General features: G+C 38.7%; 2 protein-coding genes across 4 annotated transcripts in view; one reads left to right on the top strand and one right to left on the bottom strand.

The window, feature by feature from the left end:
* The first annotated feature begins 4,850 nt into the window (after positions 1 to 4,850).
* serp2 (stress-associated endoplasmic reticulum protein family member 2) lies at positions 4,851 to 6,495 on the top strand. The gene is made up of 3 exons (XM_065293012.1): positions 4,851 to 5,385; positions 5,965 to 6,037; positions 6,133 to 6,495. The coding sequence occupies exons 1-3, from the start codon at positions 5,302 to 5,304 to the stop codon at positions 6,171 to 6,173; spliced, it is 198 nt and encodes a 65-aa protein (XP_065149084.1). The 5' UTR covers positions 4,851 to 5,301; the 3' UTR covers positions 6,174 to 6,495.
* A 925-nt stretch (positions 6,496 to 7,420) lies between these two features.
* tsc22d1 (TSC22 domain family, member 1) overlaps positions 7,421 to 14,190 on the bottom strand; it is a 54,806-nt gene continuing 48,036 nt past the window's right edge. For 2 of the 3 annotated variants that reach the window (XM_065293009.2, XM_065293010.2), the window contains exons 2-3: positions 9,577 to 9,628; positions 7,421 to 8,730 (exon numbers count right to left, since the gene is read on the bottom strand). In XM_065293009.2, coding sequence (XP_065149081.1) covers positions 8,473 to 8,730; positions 9,577 to 9,628 — 310 coding nt within the window. In that variant the 3' untranslated portion in view covers positions 7,421 to 8,472. Of the gene's footprint in view, positions 8,731 to 9,576; positions 9,629 to 10,076; positions 10,416 to 14,190 lie in introns of those variants that run through there. The other variant, XM_065293011.1, reaches the window with a different exon arrangement.

Here is a 14,190-nt window from a genome sequence, read left to right as displayed (position 1 = left end):
ATAAAAGCTTATTTTTGCATATAATATAAGCATTGTCTAAAAATGAAAATAGGCTTATACATAATTATTATTACAAGACCATCATGTAGCCTAATATTAGACACCCAAACCAAACAGAAGTTTAAGATCATATACATCTTGAACGTAGATATATAAATGAACACAGAGAAGGGAAGTTTAACACTGTGAAGCACAAGCAAACATGCAGAGGAACTGAAGGCAGCTAAAAACCATCAGGGTATAATCACGGGCTTATTTTATTGCATTTGGAGCCTTACCTCCAGATAAAGTAATAAACTGGACTGATGATTTAAATGTTGTTTACTCACATGTGCGTTGTAAACTATATGGAGTTTATGTTGCAGCACTCGTTCACTTCTCTGGACTGTTTGTTTACAGTGTCGCGTGAGCACCTACACTGCAGGTTCGACTTCATTTGGCGCTAAGCAGACCTCTTGGTGATGTCAAAGTACCGCGAGAGCGAGTCAAAGCAGATTTCTCCATGTGATAACTGGAGTCTCTCTCGCGGTACTTTGCTGTCAGTCGCCAGTCTGCTCCCCAGTTACTTTCGCGTCACTATAGTAATCTGAATTCATAGAAATTCATACGCCGATCGGATCGCGCAGTTCGGCATGAAGTATATAGCCTAATATGTATTTCAACCCGCTAAAGTAGCAAGTGTAGCATGCTAATGGTCAATGCTTCACATCTATATTATGACTAAACTTTAAAAATGTCACAAAACCATGCTGTTACGCATCCTTGCGCTATTTTTAGTGGGTATACGGAAATCCTTGACAATTTCTAGTGGGTATACGGCGTATACCTGCGTATCACGTAGACTACACCACTGGTCTACTCTAAATTGGTCTATTGAAGCAGCGTTTTTCAAAAAGCCAAGCTGGTGTTTTTATGCGGCGCTGAAAGCCGGTGCTCGGTGGTTTTTCAGTGCTCAGCTCTGAGCGCTGGGGTTTTGCACACCAAAACATTTAAACACGGAAACAATTGAAAACATGCGCCGGCCATGGGTGTAAAAATTTTGGTGTGTACGCCCTCTAAGGGGTTGTGTACACCAAAACTTTTAAACGCGGCTGAAAACGCCTGGACAACGCTAAATGCCAGCTGTTTTTCAGCTGAGTGCCAGCTTTCTTCAGCTAAGCGCTTTGGTAGCTCTGATACGTCAGCTGTGAGACGGTTGGTTGCTGTGCTACTTGTTCCGCCCCTCCTCCACTGTGATTGGACGGCCGCGTGAGAACTGACATTGACGAGCGGAGCTTTTCATTCAAAGTTGAAAATTTTTCAACTCTCAGTGCTCAGCGCGGAAAAACCGCCGTGCGCCGGTTTTCATCGCGGAAGAAAACCGCCAGCTGTTGGCTTATTTAAAAAAACGCCGAGCTTCCATTGGAAACAATTGAAAACATGCGCCGGCCGCGGGCGTAAAAGTTTTGGTGTACACAACCCCTAAGGGACTTGACACACCATTTTAAACGCAGCTGAAAACGCCTTGAGGACGCCGAATGCCAGCTTTTTTTCAGCCGAGCGCTTTGGTAGCAGTGATACTTGAGCTGTGGGCCGGTTGGTTGCTGTGGTAGTGTCCCGCCCCTCCTCCACTGTGATTGGATGACCGTGTGAGAACTGACGAGAGGAGCTTTTCACCCAAAGTTAAATCTCTTTCAACTCTCGACGCTCAACGTCGAGCACGGAAAAACTGCAGAGCGCCGGGTTTTTAGCGCAGAAGAATACCGCGAATATTTTTCAACTCTCAATGCTCAGCGCTGAGCATGAAAAAAACCGCCTAGCGCCGGTTTTCGGCGCGGAATAAACCCGCTAGCTGCTGGCTTATTTGAAAAACGCAGAGCTTCCATTGGAAACAATTGAAAACATGCGCCGGCCGCGGGGCATAAAAGTTTTGGTGTGCACGCCCTCTAAGGGACTGGACACACCAAAACTTTTAAACACAGCTGAAAAAGCCTTGAGAACGCCGAATGTCAGGTGTTTTTCAGCTGAGCACTTTGGCAGCTCTGATACTTCAGCTGTGAGCCGGTTGGTTGCTGTGGTAGTGTCCCGCCCCTCCTCCATTGTAATTGAATGGCCGTGTGAGAACTGACATTGACAAGCGGAGCTTTTCACCCAAAGTTGAATCTCTTTCAACTCTCGATGCTCAGCGCCAAGCGAGCTTCCATTGGAAACAATCTTAAAAGTTTTTGTGTGCACGCCCCCTAACTTTTGGAGAAAGCTCAGCTCAATGTAAGCTCTTACATGGCCGTCCAATCCCAGTGGAGGAGGGGCAGTACAAATATCACAACAACCAACCTGCGAATCGTACAACGACTGATAAACAAAGCAGAAGTATCACAGCAACCAAAGCGCTCAGCTGAAGAAAACTGTCTGTCGGCTGAAAAAAAGCTGGCAGTATGTGTCCGCCTGGCGTTTTCAGCCACGTTTAAATTCTTTGGTGTGCAAACCCCCTTACAGAGCCTGACTTTGAAGTGACCCTGTTTCCATATTTAGTCCTTATCAACTCTCTCTGGCCTTGTTTGTTTCCTGCAGTGTGTCTCTCAGACTAAACATCTGGGGGAACTACAGTAATCTCATTCAGAGAGAAATCCCACTGGACTGTGACAGCTGAAAAACAAATGCATTAAGGACAATATATTTACAGTACAAATGCCCCAAAACTATTCGGATATCATCATGTACTGTAACATTACAGCCGTTTCATACAGTACAGTCATTCATTGTAGTTATCAGCACATTAATTTAAATGGATCTTAGTCATTTAATCCTTTCAATCAGGTTCTCTAGAAGGGTGTGACTGTGTGTTATAGCGTGAGAACTCGCTTAAGTGTCTCTGCACTGCCTCTGTTCATAAGGAATGCTATTTTAGTTATTGTTTACATCAAATGACAATTCTTTTGGGTTTACTTCAACACTCCAGCGTAACATTTATAGTCTGCTAATCTATATCATATGCAGTGGGGTCTATATATGTGAGACAAGTGAACACATTTTTCTTTTTATTCTTCTAAGGATTTTAACAAATGCAAGAACATTTTGTGAAAATATTTTAAATCAATATTGTGTCCAGTGTTTTATGCATGTGAAAAATGTGTGTAAGCAGAACATTGTACAGTATGTCTAGCCAACTGTTATTGCAAAAAAAAAAAACCTTCAGGGTGATACAAGATCTCTTTGCTCTTTAAGTTTACTCGGTTTATTTTACAATAACAAATGGTTGGATGTACAGTATCCCTTACTTAATAAATAAAGGTATACAGGTCCAGGTAAAAACATCATAGAGATTAAGTATAGGCCAGCAAGCTAAAACTGTTTACCTATACCACTCTTGAAAAACTTGCATGTTAAAAAGTAAATGACTGTAGGCTATATTATACATTTTATTAGGTTTACTAAACTAAAATGGATTAGCTCTTCATTCCTAATACGACCAAACAACACCCCACAAAGACACAAACTCAGTGTACTTTAGGGGAAAAGAAAGGAAGACTTTGCTCTTTGTTCCAAATGACTCAAATGTAATTTGACTGTCCCGGAGAGGCGGCCATGGCTCCAAAAACAAGACACCGTACAGCTTTCCACAAAGAGAGCAATAGAGATAGAAAGGGTCTCTTATAGGTATCTTGTTCAGGCTGGTCCTGAGGGACACATCTACAGAATCAGCTCTACAAAACTTACAAATAGGTTGACAACGTTCTGGATGTGACTTTTGGGTGTACTTTTTATAATGAACTAAATGTCTGCTGCAGCTAAGTCTGATGATTGTAATTCGTTGGGATGGTGGAAGGGAGAAAGGTTGTTAAGAAAACAATGTCTCAGGTATTACACAGAATCCATACATAGATTTTGACATTTAGTGTATATAAGCAAATGCATAGTCTCAATATGCAAAATATTTTTGAGGCAAGCAGGGAGCATGCATATTACTGTATTATTGACTCTTCTGTAGTTACGCTGGTACTAAGAACGACGAAAAATTAAAAGTTGTGATTTTCTAGGCAGATATGGCTAGGAACTATACTCTCATTCTGGCGTAATAATCAAGGACTTTGCTGCATAACATGGCTGCAGGAGGTGCAATGATATTACGCAGCAGCCGAAAATAGTCCCCTTAGTATCTTTCAATAGCAAGTGGCTATTTTAGGGCACTGCGTAATGTTTAACTGAGATGAGGAAAATTAGCATATTTTTTTAAAATAGTGGAGTGTCCCTTTAATATTAAAAAATTATTGAGTGTCAAGACCAGGGGTAGGCAACGTTGGTCCTGGAGTGCCGATGTCCTACAGAGTTTCACTCCAGCTCTAATCAAGCACACCTGAAAGAGCAAATCAAGGTCTAAAGAGTCACTTCAAAACTACAGGTAGGCAATGTGGGTTAGAGCTCAAATCTGCAGAGCATCGGCACTCCAGAACCAACGTTGCCCACCCTAGACTTAGTGATTTGAATGTTAATAACCATAAAAGTAAAACATTACACTCCAGAACATTTAGAAAAACACAACCAAACTAGGCGATCGCAGCGTATAGCTCAGCTAAATGCACAATGTGGTGTAATTCATCATGCCTGGCTGGATGAGTCTTGAACACAGCTGAAATGGAAAGTGCACACAATATGGAAAGTATCACAATATATGCACTGTAATGTAAAATCTGAGCCCAGAGAATGCTGAACACACTGCTAACATTGAAGGTGTGTACTGTGCATCTTTGCACCCCCCCCCATGCAGTTGCCTAGCAACCCATTTATCACCAGTATGACCAAACTAGTAGACCATCTCATTTTCTAGCACCACCTCAATCTCAAATATGTCAATATTAGTGCATTATTCACACTGACAGCTGTGGGGAAACTCGTATGCACCTCAAGGAATTACAAATAATGAAAATGTCCCCTGTAACCTTAAATGGTTTGGAAATAATATAGGCAGATGACGTAGCCTGCTAGACAAAGCATTATAAGTGTCTCGTTGGGGAAATGGCATGTTTATTTCTTTATTACGTATTGTTGAAACCTATGTTTTAGGGTAAAGTTAGCATTTACAGTGCATTTTAAGTGAGCGTTGATTTAAGAGTAAAAATAAAGACGAGCGGTTTGGAGAGATGAAGCTGAGGGAGTTCGTCCCTCCAGACGTTATTAGGCTACATGGAGGCGCACTTCCGTCCCGCATAATTCGGTTTAGGGGAGCAGGTGCAGGGAAAGGTACTAAAGCATCATCTCAGATAAAGCAATACATTTTATTTCACCGTAGCCTTGAATTTCTATACACAAGTACCGGGTCGGAAGATGGTAGCAAAACAACGAATCCGAATGGCAAACGAGAAGCACAGTAAAAACATCACTCAGAGGGGTAACGTGGCGAAGACACTGGTAAGATTGACATTTGTCGTCGGAATGAACGCATGATTATCATAATGATATTTTAATTAGCTAAATATGGGTGAGGTGTCATTGCATTTTTTGAGGTTGTTATATGACAGGCATGTCGAGGCGATCACCATTTTCTTAACGCCTCATATATATGCGCTTTATTGCCGGTAATTTTCTCACATAACGCTTTCAATTTACATGTAGGCTATTGAAATGACAATTTGTTTTACATAAAAAGCAGATACCTCTTACTATCTGCTTTATGAGTCAACTAATATATCGATCTGTCCCGTTTCCATGGTCACAGCACGCGTAAAAAGATGGGAGATGTAACTAGCCTGACCATTGGTGACCATAACTACTTAATGTCCTGACAAGATGATTATTTAACACGTTCTCACCTTCTCATGTATATGGCAGGCTGTTAAGCTCAACATCATGTTTTATGTGTTACACATTTTGATGAGGATGAAGTGTCTTCCCGAGAATTCTGCCATTACGTTAGGAATAAACCATATATCCATGTTGCCATTATTTAGGAAATTATGAGATGTAAACCTTTGACTTGCTCTGTTTCAGAGACCACAAGAAGAGAAATATCCGGTGGGGCCATGGCTTTTGGCACTTTTTGTATTTGTTGTTTGTGGATCAGGTAATAATAGGCATACGTATTTGAAATTATGTAATATGTAGTTTTTAATATCTACATCTAGAATTAAGAAACTGATCAACTTTTCTTCTTTTCAGCTATCTTTCAGATCATTCAAAGCATTCGAATGGGAATGTGAATCCCAGAATTCTTCATATACTGTATCCTGGATTACATTTGAATGAGATTTATGGGGGTTCGGATACAATCTGACAGGGGATCTGGATGGTTCAAATATTCATTGTGGGTCATGTATGCCAAGGATCTTGATCTACTATGTGTTCAATAGTACATGACATTGTCCCACATGTTTACAGTGTGCCTGGGAACAAATACTTTTCTACAATTGTTGTCGTTGTTGATTCCACACATCATTCGCTTTGATCATATGTGATCACCGTTATTTATTTATTTAACTGTGTTTGCGTGAACATTTTAAAATAAACGTCAAACACATTTTTGATAGTGCCTCATACACGTTCTGCTTTTCAGAACCTGTTCTTTAATCTGTGTTCCTTTAGCACATCTTTCCTTTTTTACATTTTAATCTTCAAAAATATATTATAGTGGATAATAGTTAAATGAAGGGTTTCAGAAAATTTTGATTTTACAATTTTTAAAAAGACATCCCACTGGAGATGGCTGATGACGACATTCACTGAGCTTTTTAAAGTATATGGGTCATCAGGGTTTCCAACCGCACAACGTTAACTATAAGAAAATACTTCAATGTTTAAGTGTTAAACAAGTGTCAGAATAGTAAGATTAATCTTTTACATACACAGAAAGTCTTTGATGTAGCCTTAATATTAAATAGAAGCAATAATTTTACAAACAACATCTGTTTTATGACTAGAGCTTTACTTTAATTTAAAGGGATAGTTCACCAAAAAATTTAAATTCTGTCATCCTTTTCTCACTCTCGTGTAGTTAAAAAGCTGAATAAATCTCTTTGTTTTGATGAACACATAGGAAGATATTTTAAGAAATGTTTGTAACCAAACTGTTCATGAGCACCATACACTTCTATTGTATTATTTTTCCTTCTATGAAAGTCGATAATGGCTTTAATCGGTTTGGTTAAAAACATTCCTCAAAATATCTTCCTTTTTGTTCATCGGAACAAAGAAATGTATACAGGTTTGTAACATGAGAGTGAAAAATTGCAGAATTTTCATTTTTGGGTTAACTATCCCTTTAATGCGACATAAATATTCCAACAACAGCAAAAAACAGAAACAAATATACTCACGGCCATAAGCTCACCCCCCTTACAGTTGTTGTCCAACACAATATAAATACTTATGTTTCTATAATATATTGCATAGTACCCTGATAAAATTAAGAAATAGAGTAAACAAATGCATCTTAAAGATTGTTCTCAACAATGTTCACAAACATGACTTTATTGAGAGTTGTGAAGTGCAACTGGCAAGTGCAATTACAGTATTTTACAACTTATCTCCTGGTTTGAGAACATGCACAGAACATAAGCATACCCACTTGTACACAATGCTAAATCTGTCAGCTATATGATAGTCAAGAGTAATTGTAGGTTAAAAGACTGATCCAAAATACCTCACTGTCAAAACTGAAAACATGTGTATAATACTTCAAATCGTGAACAAAGTAGCGTACAGCAGGTGTTAGATGAGTAGTTTCCAATTGTCAGATAAATATCACAAGACTGATCTTGCATTAACAGCATTAAAAAAGATATCTCCTGGGCAAGCCAACAACTATCTCTCTCTATCCTTTATCAACTGTACAACCTATATAGTGTCTCTTTAACCGTTTCGTATGATAACGCTATTTTACAAAATACTTACACTAATCGTACAATAATATACATCTGCCTGTCCGCCTCGAAATTTAGCTCGGTCATTCTTGCACTGCGCGGGTAAGCAGCCTTGAATTTGCAAGAGAAAGAATGAGGATATAAAGCAAAACAGCTCGTCCGTTTACTTCATTCAACTATCATGAATAAACCAATGCAACTATGGAAGTCGTCGTTGCATCGACCTTCCCCATTCCAGATGGGCAGAGCCTCAGTTTCATCACATTCGTCACCGTAAAAGTGCTTGTTAATATAAGCTCGGTCTAAAAAGACCGCAGTCAGCATTTACACTACAAAGGTAAGCAAGACATGAAAAACAGCCTTTAGACACAGGCACAGTGATAGTTTAATATGTCGTGTCCCCTCGGATCGTTTTCCTCCACCTGACAATCGCAGTCCTTGGATTTTGGCAACATCGGACAACAGCCAACTGGATTGTCATCGGGGTGTAAATGAGCTCAGTACAATTATCAAGTTTTGAAAGGTGTGCAAATTTTGTCAGTCTACATGCGAGTAGGACATGTTTGTGCATGAGCTTCGATCTGAGCTTCCTTTACGTTGCGGGCCACTCGTTGCCTTTAACAGGAACATTCATTGTGTGCTATGCCGAGGGTCCGGTGTTTTGTCCTGCGAGTTGGGCTGATGGGGCCTGTGGCTGTGTTCCTTGGGTGGATGTAGGCGGTGAACCACTTTGAACCTGTGCTTGAAACTGTGCAAGTTGCTCTGGACTTGCCAGGTTCTTCAGCAGGTTGTTTTCCTGTTCGAGTTGAGAATTTCTCTCAATTAGTTCTTTAATCTGTTCCTTTAAAACTTCCACCTCCTCCCGAACAGCGTACATCAAGTGACTCTTCACAAGATCCTGAAACAAGAAAAAGACATTGATTTTTAGGCGTCAACTTATACGCAACACGCACTGTAAAAAGGAAAAAACATCTGTAGGTCAGAATTTGTGTGTTTTATTATATCTGTTACTTTATACAATCTCATTATGATCAAATTTTGATTTCACTTTCATTTTAACTTTATACATCTCCTTACTATTAATTCTTTCAGTGTTGTTTTTCACGGATTGTTCTTTACATTACATATGATTATTTTATGTAGAAAAATCACTGACTTTAGCTGGGTTTTCACATTTATTATTTTGTAAAAAAAGCTAATTTTCATAAACAGCCAGTTGGGTTTCATTTCATAGCATAATAAAAGCAGTGTATACCTGCATCCTACTCTTTACCCACAGCCCCTCCCCTCTCCTTATGCCACAGCTCAGCGTCACCACACGCACAAAATGGCCGTCCCACACGACGTCAGACCAATCAGAGGCCGAGATATTTATAACTAGGCGTAAAAGCTTTAGGGTTTGCCTAGCAACAGTAACAAGGCGCACAGATCGCGTGAGTACGCGCAGGCAAACCTCAGGCAAGTCAGCAAACAAACACCTAACATTACTCGACAATAAAGTCAGTTTTGTTACCGCTAAGCACAACTACAAATGACTTAAAACGTTAAGAAAACGAGTTTGCAATGATTTACCAGAACAAAACCCAGCAACAACGTAACGACGTTGTCATAATGGCACGAGCAACGAACCATTTCATAATGATTACATCATTCATTCGGCATAGGTTAACGTCATTTAAAACAAAGTATCTCAGTAAACACTAAAATATGTCATTTATATATAACGTTAAAAACAATGACTTACCATTGCTTGTTCAATTTTGTTGTCTATGGCCACAACACTGGCACCAGACGAGCTGTGGGGGAAAAAAGGAGAATGGTCAATTCACAGCAAAATGCTTTTTTTTAAATACATCGATTAAAAGACAAGTGTGCATAGAATTAATACACTTTACAAGGTTTTCTCTGGAAATTTCTAGCGCGTTTGTATCCCACGACTTTAAACAAAGTATAAACAACAGGACAGATGATGTGGGATTATAAAGCATTTTTGCAAGTGACTGAAATGGCAAACAAACATGGTAACGTAGATGTTTCCGACCCAAAAAACACCAAAAGCCAGCAAATAAAACATCCGTTTAACAACACAAAAAGACGCAGTGCCTAAATAACCAACACTTATGTTTCATATAAGCTCTATTGTGCACAGTATATAGGTTGCTTGCTTGCAGGAAAGAAAAGCTCAACCGTTGTTATCCTCCAACGCGATATTTTAGCGCCTACATAACAATCCTTCCACATTACCTATTGTCGAGCTTGACAGAAGTCTCGGTCCCCAGCAACGATGACAGGAAAGATATTGAAAAATTTCTAAGCTGACAAACACCAAGATCCATCGCCACGGAATAGCATGGGGAATTCATGCTATTTCATCCATAGGAAATCGAGCACAAGCGCGAATGTGTGTCCTTTCTGCGGTCTTCTTGTATCTTACATCCTTTGTACGCGTTCGCAAAAAAATATGATGCGGTGAGCGCTCGGCTCTCCGGCAGAAACGCTCCCTTTATCAAGAGACCGTACATCCAGTGCCGCAGCACAAAGAAACTCCAAGGTCAGCTCAACTCTGCGCTGGTGAATATCTGCAGCCTGCGGTATTTACATAATTTATCTCACGCAGCACTGCGCGCCATGGATTGGTCGAGAGGGAGCTTCATTTGAATAATCTATGCAGTGACGCCCATATTTAACGCTCTTCCGACTCTGTCCGCATAATTTATTCAAACACGAATTTCCTTACGAGTCAACCGGTTTAAGCGAGCTCGATGTTATTTTCTTCAAACGTCAAAAAAGATCAACAAAACGAGCTTTTTAAAAGAACATTTACATCTACACACAGTAAAAAACACCACAATAACTATTAATTATTCAAGATATTATGTTACAGCAAGGGTTTTCAAATGACATGCTAATACAAATTAACCACCAAGTTAATGAAACTATTATCTATGTTGTTTTTAAAGTACACAAGGCAAAAACTAATAGCTGGCAATGTTTTCGACCACCGTGTTTAAATGTCGCCACCTGTCGGCAAACAGCAGTGGAGCAGCAAGGATTCCCCAAAGCAAGGTGGCTTTCAATCTCTACACACAGGGACACCCAATTTTTTCCAACATGGAAACAGCAATGCACAAATAAAAACGATATCTGTATCCCTAGACCAACACAGAAGCACGTTTCAATACCATATTCCTGAAGCACCAGGAAGCTTTTCTAATGTTTCAAATACATTTTGCTTCTTATCACATGCAGCAAATACAACTACAGAGTGTAATGAGAGATGATCAAACTACTCCTAAGAAATTTTAATGGCGGTTTTCCAGACAGGGCTTATGCTAGTCCCAGACTAAAATGCATGTCTATGCTGCCTTCATTTTAAAAAACACCTTTTACTGACGTTTTGTCTCAAGATGCACACCAGTAATGTTTTTTGTAAGGTTTGTTTGTTATCTACTTAAATATCCTAAAATAACTAAGGCATAGTCCTGGATTAATCTAAACCCTGTCTGGGAAACCACCCCAATATGCATTTGGGCAGATTCCTTTATCCAAACTTACAGTGCATCAAAACCTATACATTTTCCCTGAGAATGGAACCCATGACCTTGGCACTATACTCATACCAACTGAGCTACAGGAACATCGGTAACAACAATAAGCATTATGTTTATCCTTATTGTGTATCGTGGCTACCGCTTCTGGGTTCATAGGCATAATGGAACAGACCAGGTGTACCAATAATCCCACCAGAATGGCAAACAAAACTGAAATGATATAATAGACCGGAAGCTACGTGATGTAGTTATGTCACACGACAGTTTAAAACAGCGTTTCCCAAACTTTTTCAGCGTGTGGCCCCCCCTTGTGTACGGTGCATTCCTTCGCGGCCGCCCAAAGAAAATTTGTGACAAAAACATTAAATTATACAAAAAAGTAGTGCTTTTGGTTAGTAGCCTTATTTTTTTTAGGTTTAATTGCACAGAATTCATGATAAATTAATGTATTTCATAAAATGTCATAAAACTGGGGCCCCCCCGGCCCCATCTTGCGGCCCCCCGTTTGAAAACCACTGGTTTAAAAAACAATTCAGTAAATCAGCTCTAAACCGTTTTAGGAAATGTGACAACCACCCACTAACTCTCACCCTATACCTAGCAATCCATCTACAAACCTGAAAGGGTGACCAGATCCTGGTGTGCTGACATGGCTTTAATAGTGCGGTTGAATCGAAAACATTGATTGAATGATATATTTTACATTGATTGAATGAATGATCATTGTAAAATATATAACTAAACAAATTCTGTGAGATGTAATACAATAAGCAGTACTCCGCAAATAAGTGAATATTTCATAATCCAAATCCATCACCTTTGCGGTTTCGACACGCGGTTATGAATCAATGTGGTTAAGGTTACACAAAATGTCCAAGGTGTGTACCAACAAAGAATGAATCTTCTGGAAAAATCGTGGTGCAATAGCCAATGTGTAATTGCAGAGGTATGCTTTATCAACGTGACTGTGTATAATGGGTATACATTTGATAGACAGGTAATTTTCTGGCAGCTGAACAATGTCAACATTCTGCCTATGAACATAAATTTTTCAAAATGTATGCAAATGTTCAAAAGATTAGCGTGACTTAACGAATTAGTTCACCAAAAAGTGCTAGTTTGGGGTTTACTGGTTACAATGGATCTTCTCTAGCTTTAAAGTGAAACAAAAGCGTTATTTAAAAAAAAATCCATAAGAATTGTGCAGCATATCCCAAGTGTTCTGAAGGCATGTAAACAGGTTTGGTAAATACAAACCAAAATATAACCCAATATTTGACTTAACATCACAGTATAGGCATGAAAAATGCACACAGAGAGAAACAGGTCAAGACTTGTCAAATAATGAATTATAATTTTTTATAAACAATTCCATTAATGCTTTAAGTACACTTATATGGCACACTTAATAGATGCCATTCGTTCTGTGGAGATATTATATAATGCTTTTGCTTTCCTTTTAAAGCCTGGGTCACAATCCACTCCTACTGTATCCAGAACAACACATCATATTCATTTTTATTCTTAAGAATAAAGAAATATGGAGATTGAATGACATGAGGATGAGTATATAATGATAATATTTTTATTTTTGGGTTCACTATTCCTTTAAATGTACTAGATCTTTAAAATTATTTTGTCTGAAACATTTGTATTAATTAGTTTTACGCACACAAATATAATTGTTGCAACAAGAATAGTTAGGAATTCCTTTAATACTATTATTACACCGCACACTAAAATGCTTGATTCTGATTGGCCAGTCACGATATTCCAAGGTCTGTTATTCCGAGATAACAACCGCTTAAAACTAATAACACACGACAGTTTAATATTACACAAAATTAAATATAAATGTGTCTTTTAATAACATATGACATGATATTTACAAATGATTAAACAAAATAGTGTGTGTGAGACATTTAAAAGTCTTGTCTTATCTTAAAAACAAAAATAAACAGGTTTTTTGTGCAGAAGGTCTGCATTCGTTAAAAATTAGCAAATAAAATATTTAAAATCAATATATTTAAGGGTTCTTACTATCGATTCTTTTTGTAATCGATTAATCTAGTACTGAATAGATCGATTAATCGAGTAATCGGATAACATTTTTGTGTGTGTTTTTAAACAATCAAAACAAATAATGCATAACGAAAATGACGTGGCTGTAAAATGTTCAAGCATTTGGCTTTTATTTCTAAAAAAAACATTGGTATATAGGTATTGACATTTGGCTCCAAAAAATAAGCCTATTTATTTAAATTTTTACCCATTTAGTGTTTATAAGTGCCAGTGCCAACAATTAAGCACTTTAATTTATTAATATGCACAACAGGTTTCATGCTGTAATCTAGCCCTGACATCAAAGTAAATATCTGGTTTATGTACATTTCTACACATGCAGCATTTACCATTAGGTTACTAACAAATAATATATCATTTCTGGGGTGAGCCTATTTGCTACGGTAACAACCTGCGTGTCTGCGCGCACGTGCACCTGTGTTTGTGTGTGTGTGCACGCGTGCTGTGCGTGAGGAAGAGTGACACCCCAGTCAGACGTTCAGTTGCTTCATTCATTGCATTTTGGTACGGAAGAAATACATACAATCATTTTCAATAGAACGCTGCATTTGGTTTGCATCACTTGCATTGCGGTGCATTTTAGGTTAAGAATCCGTTCGAAAAATCACAACATCACGTCCCACTGTAAACAGTGAATGCATGCTGAAATTGTTGCGTGGCTACATAAAAGTTTAAGCATATGTGATGCATTGCGCAATCGGTCTGACTCGCGTGAGAGAGACGAG

This window comes from Paramisgurnus dabryanus, chromosome 15 (assembly GCF_030506205.2).
Source record: "Paramisgurnus dabryanus chromosome 15, PD_genome_1.1, whole genome shotgun sequence".
Lineage (NCBI taxonomy): Eukaryota > Metazoa > Chordata > Actinopteri > Cypriniformes > Cobitidae > Paramisgurnus > Paramisgurnus dabryanus.
The sequence above is the reverse complement of the archived record's forward strand: the minus strand, read 5'-3'. Positions and strand labels throughout refer to the sequence as shown.